The following is a 19,996-nucleotide window of genomic DNA, read 5'->3' on the forward strand; positions in this document are numbered from 1 at the left end:
CCACAGAGTCGGTGATGCCATCCAGCCATCTCATTCTCTGTCGTCCCCTTCTCCTCCCGCCCCCAACCTTTCCCAGCATCAGAGTCTTTTCCAGTGAGTCAACTCGTCGCATGAGGTGGCCAAGAAGAGCTAGTACCTGCTATCAAAGAGCTTATATTCTGCTGGGAAGCCAAGCAGACATAGATGGAATGAAGAGAAATATTTAAATCTGATCATTACTAAAATTGCCTTGAGGGGCCCCAGAGCTTATGAGTTGATGCTGAGGTGCACAGTGATTGGCACCCCAGAAACATGTCATCAGGCTCTTTCTGGATGAGAACGCCTCCATGTGTTGCAGAGGCCTGATGTCCCCTTAGCTTGACTGGGGCTCTTATGTGCAGCCTCTTGGATCCACAGGTTTATTAGAAGAGCTTGTTCACCTGCTCCCTAAACACCTGTTTCACCTGTTTGTTTCTCAGGGTGTAGATGAAGGGATTGAGCACCGGGGTCACCACGGTGTTGAGCAAGGCCACCACCTTGTTCCTGTCCTCCCCCTGGCCGCCCTTGCCCGACCGGACATACATGGAGATGCAGCTGCCATAGAAGAGAGAGACAACAATGATGTGGGAGGAGCAGGTTGAGAAGGCTTTCCGCCTCTCCTTGGCTGAGGGGATGTGCAGGATGGTGTGGAGGATGTGGCCATAGCAGGTGGCCGTCACAGACAGAGTGCCCAGTAGGCTGACGTTGGCCAGGATAAAATTCAGAAGCTCGATCAGACTTGTGTCTGCACATACAAGTTCCAGAAGTGGAAAGCTGTCACAGAAGAAATGATCAATGATATTGGGACCACAGAATGGTTGCTGAAATATGATGGAACATGGAATGGCTATAAGAAGGAATCCAATGATCCATGAAAAAAGAGCTAACTGGGCACAGACCCTTTTGCTCATGATGGTGACGTAACGCAAAGGGTTACATATGGCCACATACCTGTCAAAGGACATCACTGCCAGTAGGAAGAACTCTGTGGTGCCCAGGAAGAAATAGAGGAAAAGCTGGAGAAAGCAACCTGTTAGGGAAATGGTCCTGTCTCCAGTCAGGATGTTGGCCAGCATCTTGGGGAAGATGACCGAGGTGAACCAGATCTCCAGGACAGCAAAGTTGCGGAGGAAGTAGTACATGGGGTTGTGGAGGCACCTGTCCATGAGGGTGAGGACCACGATGAGGAGGTTCCCCAACAGAGTGAGCAGGTAGGTGAGGAGGAGCCCCAGGAAGAGGAGCATCTGCAGCTCACAGGCGTCTGAGAGCCCCCGCAGGATGAACTGGGTGACAGTGGTGTGGTTCCCCGTGGCTCCTCTGGCCTCTGCTGGGAATGGCCAATCAGAGGTGTGCGGCTTCAGGAGTCGTGATGTTCTGGGGATCTGAGGACAGTTGGAATTTATAGGAAAAAGTGCTGAATGTACCATTTAGAGTTGTAGGAGTCCTTTTTTTGTTCTTTTTTTTTTTTTTTTGCAGAGCCTGTTTGAGGCTAGCTGTCTCTTTTACTGCCCCTGGTGTTTCTACGTGGTAGAGGGCAGTATTGCCAGGAGTGCTAAGTAAACGTCCTAAACCAAAAGTTATTCTTGCTTGCTTTTGTTAACTGAAATTTTATTTCTGTTCCTCAACAATTCCTTTGCCTCTGACTTTCATTACCTTTCATTTTTATCTTTATTCTAATATGGGGTCTTCATTCATAAATAGTCCCTCTTTGAGGCTGACAAACATTCGAGGCTGGAAAAATAGCAAAATGGCTTAACTTAGCCATTTGCTTAACTTAGCCATTCACTATACAGATCCATACCCTTGGATAGACACTCTATTGCTATTTCAATATTACCTGAAAATGTGATGCCTTTCACTAGTATTTGGATTAATAAAGAGATAAGAGGAAATCTATGAGAGAAAATCACAATGCTTATCAATCAAAAAGAGAATAATCCAAGTAATGTATGCACAAATATAAATTTGTTAGTGGAAGCAAAATTTGTTAATGGGAATTTGGTATTTATCCTAATGTGGACATTGGATTTGTCCTAATGTGATAGATCCATAGTCTCCTGATTACATATTCCCATGGGCTCAAGATACAATAGACCCTTTGTTTTTTAAAAAAACTTTTAGCTGTTTTATATACATAGGTTTCAGCACATGGCGTTTCAGCTTGAAACCATCAGCTTTTCAAATCCTATTTATCCTTTAAGTCTCTCCTCAATTAGTGCTATCATTTCCATAAAGTCTTCTCTTTTGAATGCATGAGTCTCTTTATCCCTCATAATTTTATTGTATATCATAACTTTTATTGTGTTTTATAGTTGTTTTCAATCTTTGTATTTTGTATAGCCCTTAGAACAAGCTTCTTGAAACAATCAGCTTTAATAAGCATGTATTGAATGAGTGAACAACACCTCAAATATCTGTGGGATGGATTTGGCAGTTTTTGACACACAATAGATTGAGGATGTGTCACTTACGTGGTACTTCATGGAAGACAGAAATCTTGCTGTCATATGCCAAGTAGTCTGTTAAATTGGCCCATCTGAAGAGGGTTTGCTTTTCCTCATGAGAAGGTGGAGGTGTCTCTCCACAAACATTCTCTAAGGAGTAATTCTCCATCTTTGAGATAGTCTGGAATTTGAGCTAGTAAACCGAGGTCTGTTTGGGTCTGCTAGAATGATTCCAGCAGAAAACAAAACAAAAGCAAAACCCCAAACCTAAAAAACAGCTATTTTTAAAAGTCCGCCTCCCTACAAGTTTCCTTCCTTAAGCATTATCAACTACTCCCTTAATTATTAGACAGAATTGTAGCAACAATTATTTTTCAGTCACTTGGAAAAGATTGGGACCCAATTTAGGTACCTGGGATGAAGGAAATGCTAGGGGATATTAGTAGAGAGGATGAAATGGTAAACTATATAAACTTTACCTTTCTTATGATTTTGCCTTCTCTTCAGCACAGTCTACACTATTCAAAGTTATCCCAGAACTACTGTTGTATGTAACATTTGTTTACAGGTATTAAACAGCACAAAATAGTTGATCAACCTCAGAGAATATAACTAAGGGCTCTTCACCAGGGGTTATTTCTACGCTCTCAGCAATTTGAGAAAGAGCTCTCTGTGGCCCAATCATGCAGTTCACAGGTGAGTCCAGGTGGTTGAGAAACTTACCCAACTCATTTTAGAAGAGAAGCAGGATCCAATATGAGTGTTATATCCAGACACATCATCAGGTGCTAATAGAATGAGTATCATTTAGGCGAAGTCCTGATGGAACATATTGGGAAAGAAATGGGAATTGAGACTAAGATGAAGAAGAATTGGCTGGGGGTAGAAGGAGAAAGCTCTGGGCTCATGCTGAATCATGAAGTTAGCACAGATGAATCATGAAAAGAAAAGACACTGTGATTAGCCCAAGGATATGTCTCATAGACAGGGTGGCTAATAAACTTTGTATTTTTTCCCTACTTCAAATGGGAGGTCAACATCTGGGTGGGACAGTCTTCCAGATACAAAGGGAAGGGGTCCACTTCATGAGTTCGGGTATTTCTCCCTTTATCCTTCAGACTTGGTGAGTGAACTGGGAGACTTGCCTGGCACCCTGAGAGCCTAGGCATGACTGCACTATTCACCCAGACTATTCATTGTTTTAAGGGTCAGTCATGCAGTACCCAGTAGGAAAGTCTCTATGGATGCCCTGGAGGTTTGTCCTGCCTCTCGATAGTTCTAGTACTTAGCAGGAGGGTGAGATCTTCTCCTTCTAAGGAAAATCATTAAGAGTTTCATGCAGACCTGATGCTCTCCAGAGCTTTGGGTTTTTCAAGGGGACAGCTACGCAGGGCACAAGGCAGGACAGACAGATTTCCTCAATGTGAGTAACTTAATGGTTCTGCCTGAATAAACACTGGCTTGCCTAGCATTGTGGAGAAGGCAATGGCAAGCCACTCCAGGACTCTCGCCTAGAAAATCCCATGGATGGAGGAGCCTGGTTGGCTGTAGTCCGTGGGGTCGCTAAGGGTCGGACACGACTGAGCGACTTCACTTTCACTTTTTACTTTCACATATTGGAGAAGGAAATGGCAACCCACTCCAGTGTTCTTGCCTGGAGAATCCCAAGGATGGGGGAGCCTGGTGGGCTTCCGTCTATGGGGTCACACAGAGTCGGACACGACTGAAGTGACTTAGCAGCAGCAGCAGCAGCCTAGCATTGACCTGGATGGTGGGATGAAGCTACAGATGAGACCCAGTGTGGTGTGCTCAGTGTGCTCGAATAGAGAAGCTAAGTGCCAAGAAAAGCATGGTTTGGGGAAGTCATGGCTGCTCTGCCATCTGTGCAAGGTCAAAGTGGAGATTACCCTCTGGCCCAGGGTTAGGTTTCTAGCTGCTTTCTGAAAAGTGAAAGTGTTAGTTGCTCAGTTGTGTCTAACTCTTTGGGACCCCATGGACTGTAGCCCACCAGGCTCTTCTGTCCATGGAATTCTCCTGGCAAGAATACTGGAGTGGGTTGCCATTTCCTTCTTCAGGGGATCTTTCCGACCCAGGGATTAAACCCAGGTCTCCTGCATTGTGGAGAAGGCAATGGCAACCCACTCCAGTACTCTTGTCTGGGAAATCCCATGGACAGAGGAGCCTGGTAGGCTATATAGTCCATGGGGTCGCAAGAGTTGGACACGACTGACGTGACTTAGCAGCAGCTTCTGCATTGCAGGCAGATTCTTTGCTGTCTGAGCCACCAGGCAGCCCTCTAGGGAAGTTCCAGTCAGGCTATCTAAAATACACTACTCACAGGATTTCAGAAGATAACCTGGTTCACATGAGTATGTCTTGAGCTTGCACTAAATGCAGATCTTATACAGTTGGTATGAGACCCCTATCTCTCATGAATTTGATGTCATCCTTTAAGAAAAACAATTCTTTTCCAAAGTATCCTGAATGGTCATTTGGCTTTTCCTGGGTGGGAGAATGATTTCCTTAACTATGTCATCATTCAATTCACAGGATCTGATGAGGCCAGAATATCTTGAAAATTTCCAAGTTCAGTGAGCTCATCCTGGGAAAAGCCTGGGAAGCATTCAGTTACCATTTAGTGGAATCTTCCTTCATCCTCCTTTTGGACTAATTGAGGGTGATTTTGACTGATAAAGACTTCTATTACATTCTCCAGGTTGGGCCAGTCTCTGAGATACTTCTCATGTGGACAATGGGGCTCTATGACAGTGAATGAACTGCTCCTGGAATAAACACATCTCCTTGTGGAAGTGACATAAGGGTTGGAAGATTTGGATGGCAGCTTTGTTTTCTTAAGGGATCTACTCTTATCCTAAGATTTATGGTCTCTGTGTTCCCTGGAGAATTAACATAATGAGCCTCACTCAGCTTCTGCCCAACTCTCTTGGCTGTTCCTTATTACAACTTTTCAAATAAAAGTTTCAGCTGTTTGTTCAAGTCAAGAATAATAGTTACTTTTAAAGTGATACATCTAATTATTCTTCTGAAATTGAGGCTCCTGTCTAACAATAGATAGTCCCATTATTACAGGGATGTAAGGAGCCATCACAAGTAATGTAGAACCTTGAGATTTCCTTGGTGGTCCAGTGGCTAAGACTGTGCGTCCAACGCAGGAGGCCTGGGTTTGATCCCTGGTTGAGGAATGAGAATCCCACATGCCACATCTAAGATTTCATGCAGCTGAATAAAGAAATAAAAAATATTAAATATTTTAAAAAAAAGCTAAAGTGAGGGTATAGAGGGCCCAACCTGTTGATGGGAATTTCGGCAAAGTCATGTTGTAGAAAAGCATTTGGGATGAGAGATATAGTTCTGGCCATATTTAGAAAATACAATCTGCCACGTGCGGGTAATATTATTGCCTATTTCATGAGGCTCTGTGAGTATCAAATGAGAAATGTTCTTAGTATAGGACTTAATCAGCACTTAAGTACTGATTTAATTGCTTAAATTAAATGCTTAAATATTGATTAAGCACTTAATCAACACTTAAGTAGTTCATCAGTACTTAACCTAGTTCCTGGTGCATTGGAAAGGCTCAGTAAGTGTTACCATAATTATTACTTGAAACTTGCCCTTTGGACGGTTTTTGATTTTCTGAATTCTGGTTCTCAGAGAAATCTGATTAAGAGTAGACAAAATGCAAAAAAAAAAATACAAGTGAAATTGAGTAAAAGTGTATTGTGGTTACCTTTTAAATGTCTTCTTGCCACTTTAAAAATCCTGAAGTTGGGAATTTCCTGGTGGTTCAGTGGTTAGGACTCTGTCCTTCCAATGCAAGGGGCACGGGTTCAACCCCTGGTGGAGGAATTAAGATCCCACACGCCGGAAGGCCAAAAAAGAAAAATTCTGAAATACATGGCCGCCTGATGTGGAACTAAGATGTCCCAAACTAGGGAAAATGCTTTGTGACCCTCTTACTTGCTTTGAAGTGGTGAGAATGCTTTGTATCCAAACTTGCACTAGAACATTAGCACCTATTGCTTTTGGCTTTGTTTTCTCAGTGTTAAATCTGTTGCAATGAAATCAGTATAAACTTCCTTATCAAGGCTTGCAGAACTGTTTTTTTTTGACTGGAAAAGTCATAGATTTTCAGGCTTTTGAAATTTAGCAGCAGTAACTTTGGCTTCCCAAAGTGTTTTGAGATGAACATGGAGACAACGAACAACTGCCGACAAACTCAGCTTGTGCTTTGTTGTCAATTGTGATAACTTAAATTCCCCTCTCCTTGTCTCTGAAATCGATGTCACAGCTGTACTAGGTACCAGGCAAATGATGTTCTTTTTATCTGTTTTTAGCTATGAAATTTTGTTCTTTTTATCACTGTGGACAAAGAAGGACATCTTTGTACCTCAGCACTTTGATTTGAAGGTGATGTCAAACAGATTTTCATGCAAATAAAATATTCAGTTGTGCCAAGAATTACAAATAGAATCTTGTGACCTTGTTTCAGTTCAGAAAAATGTGGAATGAATTAGGGAAAAATATATTAAAATAACATTATTGGTTTCCTTTTGCTACAATATAGTTTATGTTCCTCCTAGGAAATTTTAGAAAAGCCAAGCAAAGAGAGGAAAATAAAAATCCACCTGCATTCTTATCATCTGGATAAAATAATCATTCACATTTTAGAATAAGCATTTTTGCATACATACATTTATATACACCACAGATTTTTTAAAAAATTGGTCATGATGCACATGTTATTTAGCATTTGGATTTGTTTAAATAAGAAAACTTGACAGAGGGACTTCCCTAGTAGTCCAGTGGCTAAGACTCTGCTCGCAATGCAGAAGGCCAGGGTTCGATCCGCAGTTAGGGAACTAGATTCTACATGCTCCAACTAAGAGTTTGCATGTTGCAACTGAAAAAAGAGTTTGAATGCTGCAACTAAAACAACAAACAAACAAAAACAAAACAAATGATAGAGTGTGGAGGTCTTTCCATGTCAGTAAATACATAAAATCAATTTAAATGATTTTAATCAGTTTCCTGTTTGTCTCTCTGCATTGACATTGTTTCCCATTACCACAATTATAACGTGTGTACTTGTACAGATATTTAAAAATTTGTTTAAAAAATTATAGAGGTTCAGTTCAGTTCAGTTCAGTCGCTTAGTCGTGTCCGACTCTTTGCGACCCCATGAACCACAGCACGCCAGGCCTCCCTGTCCATCACCAACTCCCGGAGTTCACTCAAACTCATGTCCATCGAGTCGGTGATGCCATCCAGCCATCTCATTCTCTGTCGTCCCCGTCTCCTCCTACCCTCAATCCCTCCCAGCATCAGACTCTTTTCCAGTGAGTCAACTCTTCGCAAGAGGTGGCCAAAGTATTGGTGTTTCAGCTTTAGCATAAGTCCTTCCAATGAACACCCAGGACTGATCTCCTTTAGAATGGACTGGTTGGATCTCCTTGCAGTCCAAGGGACTCTCAAGAGTCTTCTCCAGCACCACACTTCAAAAGCATCAATTCTTCGGCAATCAGCTTTCTTCACAGTCCAACTCTCACATCCATACATGACCACGGGAAAAATCATAGCCTTGACTAGACGGACCTTGGTTGGCAAAGTAATGTCTCTGCTTTTCAATATGCTGTCTAGGCTGGTCATAACTTTCCTTCCAAGGAGTAAGCGTCTTTTAATTTCATGGCTGCAATCAGCATCAGCAGTGATTTTGGAGCCCAAAAAAATAAAGTCTGACACTGTTTCCACTGTTTCCCATCTATTTCCCATGAAGTGATGGGACCGGATGCCATGATCTTCGTTTTCTGAATGTTGAGCTTCAAGCCAACCTTTTCACTCTCCTCTTTCACTTTCATCAAGAGGCCTTTGAGTTCCTCTTCACTTTCTGCCATAAGGGTGGTGTCATCTGCATATCTGAGGTTATTGATATTTCTCCCGGCAATCTTGATTCCAGCTTGTGCTTCTTCCAGCCCAGCGTTCCTCATGATGTACTCTGCATATAAGTTAAATAAGCAGGGTGACGATATACAACCTTGATGTACTCCTTTTCCTATTTGGAACCAGTCTGTTGTTCCATGTCTAACTGTTGCTTCCTGACCTGCATACAGGTTTCTCAAGAGGCAGGTCAGGTGGTCTGGTATTCCCATCTCTTTCAGAATTTTCCACAGTTTATTGTGATCCACACAGTCAAAGACTTTGGCATAGTCAATGAAGCAGAAATAGATGTTTTTCTGGAACTCTCTTGCTTTCTCCATGATCCAGCGGATGTTGGCAATTTGATTTCTGTTTCCTCTGCCTTTTCTAAAACCAGCTTGAACATCCGTAAGTTCATGGTTCACATTTTGCTGAAGCCTGGCTTGGAGAATTTTGAGCATGACTTTACTAGCGTGTGAGATGAGTGCAATTGTGCGGTAGTTTGAGCATTCTTTGTCATTCCCTTTCTTTGGGATTGGAATGAAGACTGACCTTTTCCAGTCCTGTGGTCACTGCTGAGTTTATAGTACACATTTAAAAATTCAAATATTATAGAGAATTATAAAATGAATGGTAAAAAGTTTTCCTTCCTTTTCCTCTACTTCAATTAAAAACAGCATCTGATAATTCTTTCTGACTGGGATTGCTCACATGATTATTATTTTAGCTTTAATTGATGCCTTTGGTTAATTATATCTTTAATTAATATTTCTGTCTTTAGTAATATCTCTTTTTCCTTGGTTCATCATCTTTTAACAGTGTCCTGGGCTATATTCTCAAAGATGAGAAATTTATCACTGCTGCAGTACCTCCTACTTCCCTAACTCCTCCAACTCCAGAATGCAGTAGTTACTTTTTTTATGTAGTTAACAATATACAGTATAATTGAGTCTCTATTCTTATTGTTAACTTTAGTATTCCTAGAAATTCTGTAATCAAAGATTAATAAATTGATTATTCTTCCGTCTCTCTTTTCTAATATTTTTAGCTATATTGTAAGTTTATATTGATAAGATTTATAACATTCCTGTTCTGTTCTATAACTCCAATTAGATCTTCATATCTCATCTCTAGGTTAATTTTAGAAATGGAAAATCAATAAGCAAAAATATTTTTCATGTGATTAGATAAATACTGTTATAAGAGTTTGATTCAACCCAAAGAAAGAAACGTAATTCATGTCATTAAAACTTTGTTGCTTGAAGGAAAATCCTTCAAGTATTAAAGTCTAGTCAAGGATGGGTCCAAGTTTTGTAGGTCTTGAATCTTATACAACTGGGGAGCTGTATTTCAAGAGAAGAAATACAAAATTACAAATACTCCCAGTTACTTTCCTTGGCTTTGGAATGGTCTTTAGTGAGTGAGAAGCCCTGAAGCTTATTATCACTAGTTTCCTAGAAAACCTGTCTCTAGGTCTAGCAGATCCTTTTCAACTTCTTTTCAGAATCACTTTTCATAAGTCATATTCAGCTGGTGCCATATATCTAGTGTCTATCCCGTGTGTCCCCTTTCTTGGCTCCCTGTTCATTTTGCTAGAATCTTTCTCTAGCATTTTATTTCACAAAAACCCCATGGTACACTACACTCTGAATGCTTGTGTGTTGCATATGCAATTATTTTGCCCAAACCTGTTTGATTTGGGGGGCTTGATTTGGGTTGATTGTTTAGAAATTTAAGTTCAAACTTGTTTTCCAAACTTGGAGAATAAATGAGAAGCTAACAGAAATGATTATTACCTTTGGGGACAGATGAGTGGAGAATGGAGAAAATAGGGATGAGAGTGAGACTCTAAAAATTTTTTTAATATAGTTTCATTCTTTTACCAAGTAAAAATATTATTTATAAAAATTTGAGTAATATAAATATTCCAACCTTTCCCTATCCTTGAAAATTTGAAATATTATCCAATTGTCTTTGAGCATTAAGTGTTGATGAGAAGTTTGGTGCCATTCTTTTTTTTTGAAATTAGTTTATTTATTCATTTAGGCCACTTTGAGCAGCATGCAGGATCTTAGTTCCTGGACCAGGGATTGAACTTGTGTTCTGTGCAATGTGAGTGGGGGAGTCTTAACCACTGAACTGCCAAGGAAGTGCTTGGTGCCATCCTTATCCTTGTTTCTTCTGGTAACCTATTTTCTCATTGCCTCTCTCAGAATTTTCAGGATTTTCTCTACTCTTGGAGTTCTGAAATTTTACTCGATTGAGCCTAGGAGTGGGTCTTTTAAAAATTAATTTTATTTGCCTCTACATAGATCATTTAAAAATGAAGACTTCATGAAGTTTGGGGAGATTCTCTTCTGCTATTTCTTAGATTATTTTTTTTCTGCCATTGTCTCTGAAACTTCTCTTAGATCTTTGACTTTTGGATCCATCTTCCATGTTTTTTATTCCTTTTTTTTGAATTATTTACCTTCTAGTTTCCACTATATGACATTAAATTTAAATATGATTTCTTATTATCTTATTTTCATTTTATTATTCACACAGTTCAGTGTAATTTTTTTGATATTTGTATTTTTAATGTTCCAAAACACTTTTTTCCCCTCTGATTGCTCCTTTTTCCTTACAGACTATATGCTTTAATGAGAGTCATACCCACTCAATCATTTTGAGTACTTCATGAATTTGGGGGCGGTGCTCTTCTGCATGGCTTGTGGGATCTTATTTACCCAACCTGGGATTGAACCTGGGTCTTCAGCACTGAGCACACAGAGCCCTAACCACTGGACTTCCCAAATATTGCATAAATTAAAAAAATTTTTTAGTTTCCTAATCACCTCAGGTTTCTCTGATGTTTGTTGCCCATTTGTTCATCTTTGTGCCTCTTTCTTCATGCTATTGATTTTTATTCAAATATTTGGTGGTACTTGAGAATCCAATTATATTTATGAACAAACACTGTTAAATAAGGGTAGCTGGTGTGGGTTTTTCTCCTGAGAGGAGTAGGTCACTTGAATGAGAAAGCCAACTGTTGGCTCTCTGTAAGCTGGCTAGGTTTGTCAAGAGGTAGACTACTCTCTAGGGTGGGAAGGTATAAACTAGGCAGACCAGTGGCAGCCGGGTGGGGCTTGCTGGGTGGGGCTTCCCAAGTGGCAGAGTGATAAAGAATCCACCTGCCAGTGCTGGAGATGCAGGAGACCTGGGTTCAATCCCTGGGTCAGGAAGATCCCTTGGAGGAGGAAATGGCAGCCCACTCCAGTATTCTTGCCTGGGAAATCCCATGGATAGAGGAGCTGGTGGGCTACAGTTCATGGGGTCACAAAATGACTAAGCATGCATGCACACATGTGGTTGCCTGAGTAGTCCAATTACATTTTGAAGACTGGAAAGGTAATTAAAGATTCAGTAATAAAAAGGGGCAGAACCAGATAGATTCACAGCTCTATTTTGTCTAACATTTCAAGACAAGATAATCTCAATGTTATTTAAACTATTTAAGGTCATAGAAAAAGATGGAAATCTCTATGATTCATTTTGAGAAGCCAACATAACTTTAACCTAAAACTTAAAAATTAGAGAAAGGAATATAGAACAAGCTTGCTTTTGAATATAAGAAGAAAATCTCTAAATCTGGTATTTATCAAAAGGATAATAAATAATATCTAGAAAAGTTTATTTTAGAAATACAAGTCTGTTCAATATCAGAAAATCTAGCAACATAAGCTAGAACAATAAAAAATTAAATAAAAAATGATATGATCATATCAATAGATGCTGAAAACTCTTCTGATAAAATTTAGCAGCATTCTTAATTTAAAAACTCTATAAAAATAGGGACAAAAGCAGATTTTTAAAATATAACAAAAGCCAATTACCAAACATGCCAGTAGAGCTAATTGAAATATGATTTCAATTAAAATTAGGAACCAGATAAGAATGCTTGCTATTGACATTATTATTTCTAGCAAGTACAATCACACAAAATAAAATAGCTGGTCAAGACATTGGAAAAGAAGAGATAAACATAAGCTGGTGATATGACTGCATAAAACCCCAGAGATTTAGTACTGTATCACTGTAGTTAATAAAGAATAAGCCAATAGGAAAAATAATGTATTCATAGCAAGAACTATAGCAATAAAAACTATCAAATACATATTTTAAATAAGAAAAGGAACATCTTTATGAAGAAAATTATTTTATACAAAACCTGAACAAATGGAAAGACATACCATGCTCTTGGGAAGCCTTGATATTAAAAAAGTTGATTCTTTCAAAAGTAAACCTAGAGACTTTCCTGGTGGTCCAGTGGCTAAGACTCTGAATGCTCAGTGCAGGGGCCTGGGTTCGATCCCTGGTCAGGGAGCTGGATCCCACATGCCTCAACTAAAGATTCCACATGCCACAGCTAAGGCCCAATACAGACAAATAAATATTTTTTTAAAAGTTAATCCAATGTCATTTTAATTGGAATACCAACTTGGGACTTCCCTGGTAGTGCAGTGGATAGGAATCTGCCTGCCAATGCAGGGGACGTGGGTTGGATCCTTGGTTTGGAAAGATTTCCACATGACTCAGAGCAGCTAAGCCCATGCACCACAACTACTGAAGCCCGTGAGCTCTCGGGCTCTTGACTGAGCCTTAGTGCTGCAACCACTGAGCCTGAGCTCTAGAGCCCGTGAACCGAAACTACTGAGCCCTTGTGTCACAACTACCAATGCCTGTGTGATTAGAGCCTGTGCTCTGCAACAAGAGAAGCCATCACAATGAGAAGCCCAAGCACCAGAACAAAACAAAGAGTAAGTCCTGCTCACTGCAATAAGAGAAAGCCCTCACAAAACAGTGAACACACAGTGCAGCAGAAAATAAAAGAATACTAAACTGTGTGTATGTGTGTGTATATGAATAAAACAAACAATGTTTAACTAAAAGAATAAGTGCCTTACAATAGAGAAGAAATTCTTTGTGTGAGGAAATGTTAAAAACCAGCAATCATTATCTGCTTGCCTTACTACTAGGTATCAGAATGGACTTCAAAGCTCCATAGCAAATCAGCATGACAGAGACATAGAGTAGGAAGTAGACTGGTGGAAATTGAATGAAATAGCCAAATTAGATTCCATTGTGTGTGAGAACTGACAATATACAAAAAGTGGACTTCCCCGGTGGTACAGTGGGTAAGAATCCACGTGCCAGTGCAGGGGACAGGGGTTCAATCCCTGGTCCGGGAAGATTCCACATGTCTCGGGAGCAACTAAGCCTGTGCACCACAACTCCTGAGCCCGTGTGCCACAACTACCGAAGCCCATGAGCTCCAGGGCTCTTGAGCCGCAACTACTGAGCCCAGGTGCTGTAGCTACTGAAGCCTGTGTACCTGGAGCCTGTGGTCCACAACAAGAGAAGCCACCGCAGTGAGAAGCCCGTGCGCCGCAACACGGAGTAGCCCCCACTCACCGCAACGAGAGAAAACCGTGCACGGCAACGAGGACCCAGCGCAGCCAAGAAAAAGGGGTAAAACCACTAAAAATACATATGAAAAGCATTGCGAATAAAATGGGAAAATGAGACTTTATTGCTTATTTATCTCTACTGTGGGAAGACTGCATTAGTAGTTACTGTGCTGAGTGCTGTGGATGACTGGGATATGGTAGAAACAATGGGATTTTTGAATTACAGTTTTCCACATCCAACCACCAAAAGTTGCAAGTAATACATGAGTTTAGTAAAGTTTCATGATACAGAAGCAATAAACAAAAATCAGCTGAGTTTCTACACACTGATAAAGAAGTATCAGAAAAATTAAGAAAACAACACATTTACAATTGCATTGAAAAGAACAAAATACCTAGATATGAATTTAACCAATGATGTGAAAGACCTTCACAATGAAAACTGTAAGACACTTCAATAAAGAAACTGAAGAAGAAACAAACAGAAAAATATCCTGAGAACTTCCCTGGTGGTCCAGAGGCTAAGACTCCCCGCTCCCAATGCATGGCGCCTAGGGTCAATCTCTGGTCAGGGAACTAGATCCCACATGCTGCAACTGAAAAAAAAGATCCCATGTATTGCAACTAATACCCAGCACAGTCAAGTAAATAAATATGTAAATAAAAATAAATATAAAAAATTTCTATAATCAGGCATTGGAAAAATATTAAGATGTTCCTCCAGTCAAAGCACCTTATACATCTGATTCAATCTCTAATGCAATTAAAATGGCATTTTTCACAAAACAGAACTAACAGTTCTGTCATGTGTGAGGAACCAAAAAGGACCCCCAAAAGGCAAAGTGATCTTATAAAAGGAAAGCACAGCTGGAATCAACTGACTTCAAACTAAACTATGAAACTACAGGAATCAAAAAAGTATGGATTTGGCACAAAAACAGGCACACACACCAAAGCAATATGGTACCCAGATGGCTATTCATGTGGAAGATATAAGCTTCTTTTTTTGTAAACAAGGACTTTGTGGCTCTAGAAAGACAACTTCCTCTGTCTTGGTTGCTTTGTTTTTAATTGAGACTTGTGGAATTGAGACACAATTTTATTTTCTTTTAGCTTTTCATTTTGTCATAACTTTTGATTTGCAGTTGTGAGGAATTCCCGTATGTCCTTCACCCAGATTCCCTATATGTTAACAATGTACCACATTAACTTTATCTTTTTCTCGATATATTTCTCTCAGCATAAGTTTGTAATAACTTCTTAATAGTTATGCTACTAATATTATATATTAATATATGATACTAATATATAATCTAATATAGCATAGTAAGCTTAGTACATTAGATAGCCTCTCATATTTTCTGTCCATATTTTTCTGATCATCTTGATAAATTTAATAACATAACCTAACATACTTTGCAACTTTCTGATGTTCCCCTAAAACTTCTAAAATCTGGATCCTCATCCTCATTCTCCCTCTTTTTCTCTCTTACGATTTACTTGACTGAACTGGTCATTTGTCCTATAGCACGCCCACAGCCTCTGCTTACTGTTTGCATCCTTGTGGTGCTGTGAAACCCATTCCTCTGCCCCTCTGTGTTCCCTGAAGCCTGGTTTATTCAGTGTAGAAGCTTGATCAGATTCAGGTTTGATTTTCTTGGCAGGACTATTTCATATGCTGCTGCTGCTGCTAAGTCACTTCAGTCGTGTCCGACTCTGTGTGACCCCATAGACGGAAACCCACCAGGCTCCCCCCTCCCTGGGATTCTCCAGGCAAGAACACTGGAGTGGGTTGCCATTTCCTTCTCCAATGTGTGAAAGTGGAAAGTGAAAAGTGAAAGTGAAGTCGCTCAGTCGCGTCCGACCCTCAGCGACCCCACGGACTGCAGCCCACCAGGCTGCTCCATCCATGGGATTTTCCAGGCAAGAGTACTGGAGTGGCGTGCCATTGCCTTCTCTGCTATTTCATATGGTTGGATTCTAATTCTTTCATACTTTCTTTACTTAGTAGCTGGAATACTTCCACAAGGAGATTATTACCAACTATTTCGTCATCCTGTCTAGATTGTTACTTTTGCAGAAAGGAGTCAGTGAATTCTGGTACCAGCCTCCGTGATTAACAGTTGTTTGGGCTTGTTATAACTTATGAAGAACCACATCTGAATATCAAGCAGGAGTTCACTGGGATGTCAGATTTACTGGAAGTGATTCACAAATATCGTTATTAGGCTATTATTATCTCCACTTAGCTGTGCCTCACAATTTCTGTTTAACTAAACCCTGTTCATGATTTTTGATGATAAACTTTAAGGTATTCATTTAAAATGAGGAATGAAATAATGTAACAGTGAATCACATTTACCTACTTACTTTTATATTGAAGAGCAGGAAAGCAACAGAGAAATTTGTCACTTTTGTTTGAGAACACAGTTAAATTTATTCTTATCTGACTCTTTCCCTATGGTTGATTAACCAGCTGTGTTTAATTTTGAAAGCTTATAAAATTGAGTTTCTTATCAGCACAAAACAAGGCATTTTATAATACAGCATCTGAAGTTAAAAGTCTTTTAGATCCAAAGAGATTATTTTTATAGTTTTTCATTAGAGCTGACTTTCTATAGTTGAAAACTACATTGCCAAGTGCAGAATAACTAGTATTCTGGATGGAATCTAGATTTTGTACGCGCAGAAAATACAACTGGAGCTCCGTTATGTGGGGTAGAGTGGCAGGGCATGAGACAATGGGGTTCCCAGCAGAGTGTGTCATTTTTCCTGATCCAGCAACTTCCTGCCCAGAATTGCGGTGCACCCCATCACAGCACAGGGTTTCCCAGGTGGTGTTAGTGGTAAAGAATCCGCTGGCCAATGCAGAAGATATAAGACATGAGACATGGATTTGATTCCTGGGTGGGGAAGGAGGAGGAAATGGCAACCCACTCCAGTATTCTTGCCTGTAGAATCCCGTGAACAGAGGAACCTGGTGGGCTACAGTTCATGGGGTTGCAAAGGGTTGGACACGACTAAAGTGACTTAGCACACACACAATCACAGCAGAGGTAGTCTGACGAAGGGTTCCTCAGAAATCTGCTTAGGTCCTGTTCCTCCAGCCCTTCCAGTACTTTGTGAACTGCACACAAAAAATCACCTTCTGCTTATATCAATTTGAATGATTTCTGTTATCGGTAACCTATTTCTCACTAATAATAAGCTATTGATTTTTGTGTATTGTTTTTGTACTGAGCCATCTTACTCTATTGGCAGTAATAGTTTTTCAGGTAATTCTCTGGAAGTTCCTAGTTAAAAATTGTTCAGTTTTCAACTTCTCTTTGCTAATTCCTTGTTCATTTCTCTTGAATATTTGCATCTTATATTGGTAGGCAATAATGAACATTTTGTTGTTTTTCTAACTTCACTGGGAAAGTTTTTTATCTTTCCCAACTGAAAATAATTCTGACTTTGGAGATTACAGATATATAACATTATGAAGATATTCATCTTTTCCCATTTTATATCATGGAGAAAGCAAGAGAGTTTCAGAAAAACATCTATTTCTGCTTCATTGACTATGCCAAAGCCTTTGACTGTGTGGATCACAATAAACTTTGGAACATTCTGAAAGAGATGGGAATACCAGACCACCTGACCTGCCTCTTGAGAAACCTGTATGCAGGTCAGGAAGCAACAGTTAGAACTGGACATGGAACCACAGACTGGTTCCAAATAGGAAAAGGAGTACGTCAAGGTTGTATATTGTCACCCTGCTTATTTAACTTATATGTAGAGTACATCATGAGGAACGCTTGGCTGGAAGAAGCACAAGCCGGAATCAAGATTGCTGAGAGAAATATCAATAACCTCAGATATGCAGGTGACATGACCCTTATGGCAGAGAGTGAAGAGGAACTAAAAAACCTCTTGATGAAAGTGAAAGAGGAGAGTGAAAAGGTTGGCTTGAAGCTCAACATTCAGAAAACAAAGATCATGGCATCTGGTCCCATCACTTCATGGGAAATAGATGGAGAAACAGTGGAAACAGTGTCAGACTTTATTTTTTGGGGGGCTCCAAAATCACTGAGGATGCTGATTGCAGCCATGAAATTAAAAGACCCTTACTCCTTGGAAGGAAAGTTATGAACAACCTTGATAGTATATTAAAAAGCAGAGACATTACTTTGCCAACAAAGGTCCATCTAGTCAAGGCTATGGTTTTTCCCGTGGTCATGTATGGATGTGAGAGTTGGACTGTGAAGAAAGCTGATCGCCGAAGAATTGATGCTTTTGAACTGTGGTGCTGGAGAAGACTCTTGAGAGTCCCTTGGACTGCAAGGAGATTCAACCAGTTCATTCTAAAGGAGATCAATCCTGGGTGTTCACTGGAGGGACTGATGCTAAAGCTGAAACTCCAATACTTTGGCCACCTCATGCGAAGAGTTGACTCATTGGAAAAGACTCTGATGCTGGGAAAGATTGGGGGCAGAAGGAGAAGGGGATGACAGAGAGTGAGATGGCTGGATGGCATCACCGACTCGATGGACATGAGTTTGAGGGAACCTGGGAGTTGGTGATGGACAGGGAGGCTTGGCATGCTGTGATTCATGGGGTCGCAAAGAGTCGGATACGACTGAGCGACTGAACTGAACTGAACTGAACTGAACCTAAAAAAATTAAGAACATAAATTGATTTTTAGAAAAAACTTTTTCCCAACATCTCTGGAAATGATTGTTTCTTTTTTTCCTATTCATATAGTGAATTATTTAAATAGAGTTTGTAATATTGAATCATCCTGCATTCCTTGAAAAATTACACTTGATTATGGTATCTTATTTTTTTCACTGCTTCACTGGATTCTTATTGCAAATATTTTGTGATTTTTGCATTGATATTCATAAGTGGGTAGTTTTCCTTTTCTGTATTATTATTTTTTTCTGTTTTCCTACTGATGCAATGCTTTATGAAAATAGCTGGAAAGATTTCCTTATTTTCTGTGTTTAGTTCTGAAATGGAGCAGAACCATACGGTCCTTGCCCCTCTACCGTGTTCTCTACCTGCCTTTTGCTTGTGGAGAACTTTAATCAAAGAATAAGTTTAATCAGAGAAGTAAGAAATGTGGAGACAAAGGAAAACAGTCTGAGACTAAACAATAATAATGTAGTCATCAGGCATAATCAAGCACCTTTAGTTCTTTCTCAAGGGCTGTAGATAAATATTCTGAGCCATATCCTATGAACTGTCTTATAGATACTAAAACACCAGGTGGAAAAGTTAACTCCATGATGACCAGACTCGAGTTGCCACAATTCTGAGAATTGATCACAAAGAAATGGTAACAAATGGACCCCGGAACTGAAGACTAACTGTACCTAAAACAACCAAAATGATGCTAGTCAGACCACTGATGACCAATTTGAAGATGACTGTTAGAGATGACTGTGCTGTTTCTGCATGCTGCCCCCCCACACACCTTAAATACTCTCACCCCCAGGTTAGGGGGGCAGGGCAGGGGGGGGTGAGTCGACCTTTGGACAAGTGTCAGCCACCCTCTCCTACCAGTTGCCGGCATCTGAAATATAGCAAACTTTCCTTTCCAACAACCTGGCTTGCTTATTTGCTTTTGAGCAGCGGATTCCCCATGCATACCTTTAACAGTTCTGCTAAATTATCTGCTGATGATTTTGGGGTGGGGAGAGAGTGTGTAGAGGGTAAATGACAGCTTTCTTTATTCTATGTTGCTCTGTGCTAATTGGTGTATTTAGATTTTCCATCTTTTCTAGGGTCAGTTTTGATTCATTTCATACAAGTTTTCAAATATATTTGGATATATATGAGCAAAACAAAATATATATGTATATCTTTATACACACACACACACACTCACATATATATATTTCTGCTGTGTTTGGTTATTTCTTCCTTTCCTAATTGGTGTGTTTATGCTTTCTCCTTTTAAAAAAAGTTTGGCTCACTAACAGTTATATTTTGCTGATTTCAGTGTTAGAATTATTTTAATATTTCACCATTGAGTATAGTCATTAATTAGGTTTCTTGTGAATATCTGAAACTTTTTCCAATCCTTAGGAATTTCATTTATCCATTGAAACATAGATGCTCACTAAGAGTTAAAAAATTGCATCAGGTGGTGGGTTTGG

General features: G+C 39.9%; 1 protein-coding gene across 1 annotated transcript; it reads right to left on the bottom strand.

Annotated features, from left to right (window-relative positions):
- Positions 1-401: 401 nt before the first annotated feature.
- LOC129563448 (olfactory receptor 6E1-like) lies at positions 402-1,445 on the bottom strand. Its single transcript, XM_055437245.2, has one exon. The coding sequence runs from the start codon at positions 1,443-1,445 to the stop codon at positions 402-404; it is 1,044 nt and encodes a 347-aa protein (XP_055293220.2).
- Between the last annotated feature and the right edge of the window lie 18,551 nt (positions 1,446-19,996).

This window comes from Moschus berezovskii, chromosome 9 (genome assembly GCF_049115385.1).
Source record: "Moschus berezovskii isolate FMDL1 chromosome 9, NW_MosBer_1.0, whole genome shotgun sequence".
Taxonomy (NCBI): Eukaryota; Metazoa; Chordata; class Mammalia; order Artiodactyla; family Moschidae; genus Moschus; species Moschus berezovskii.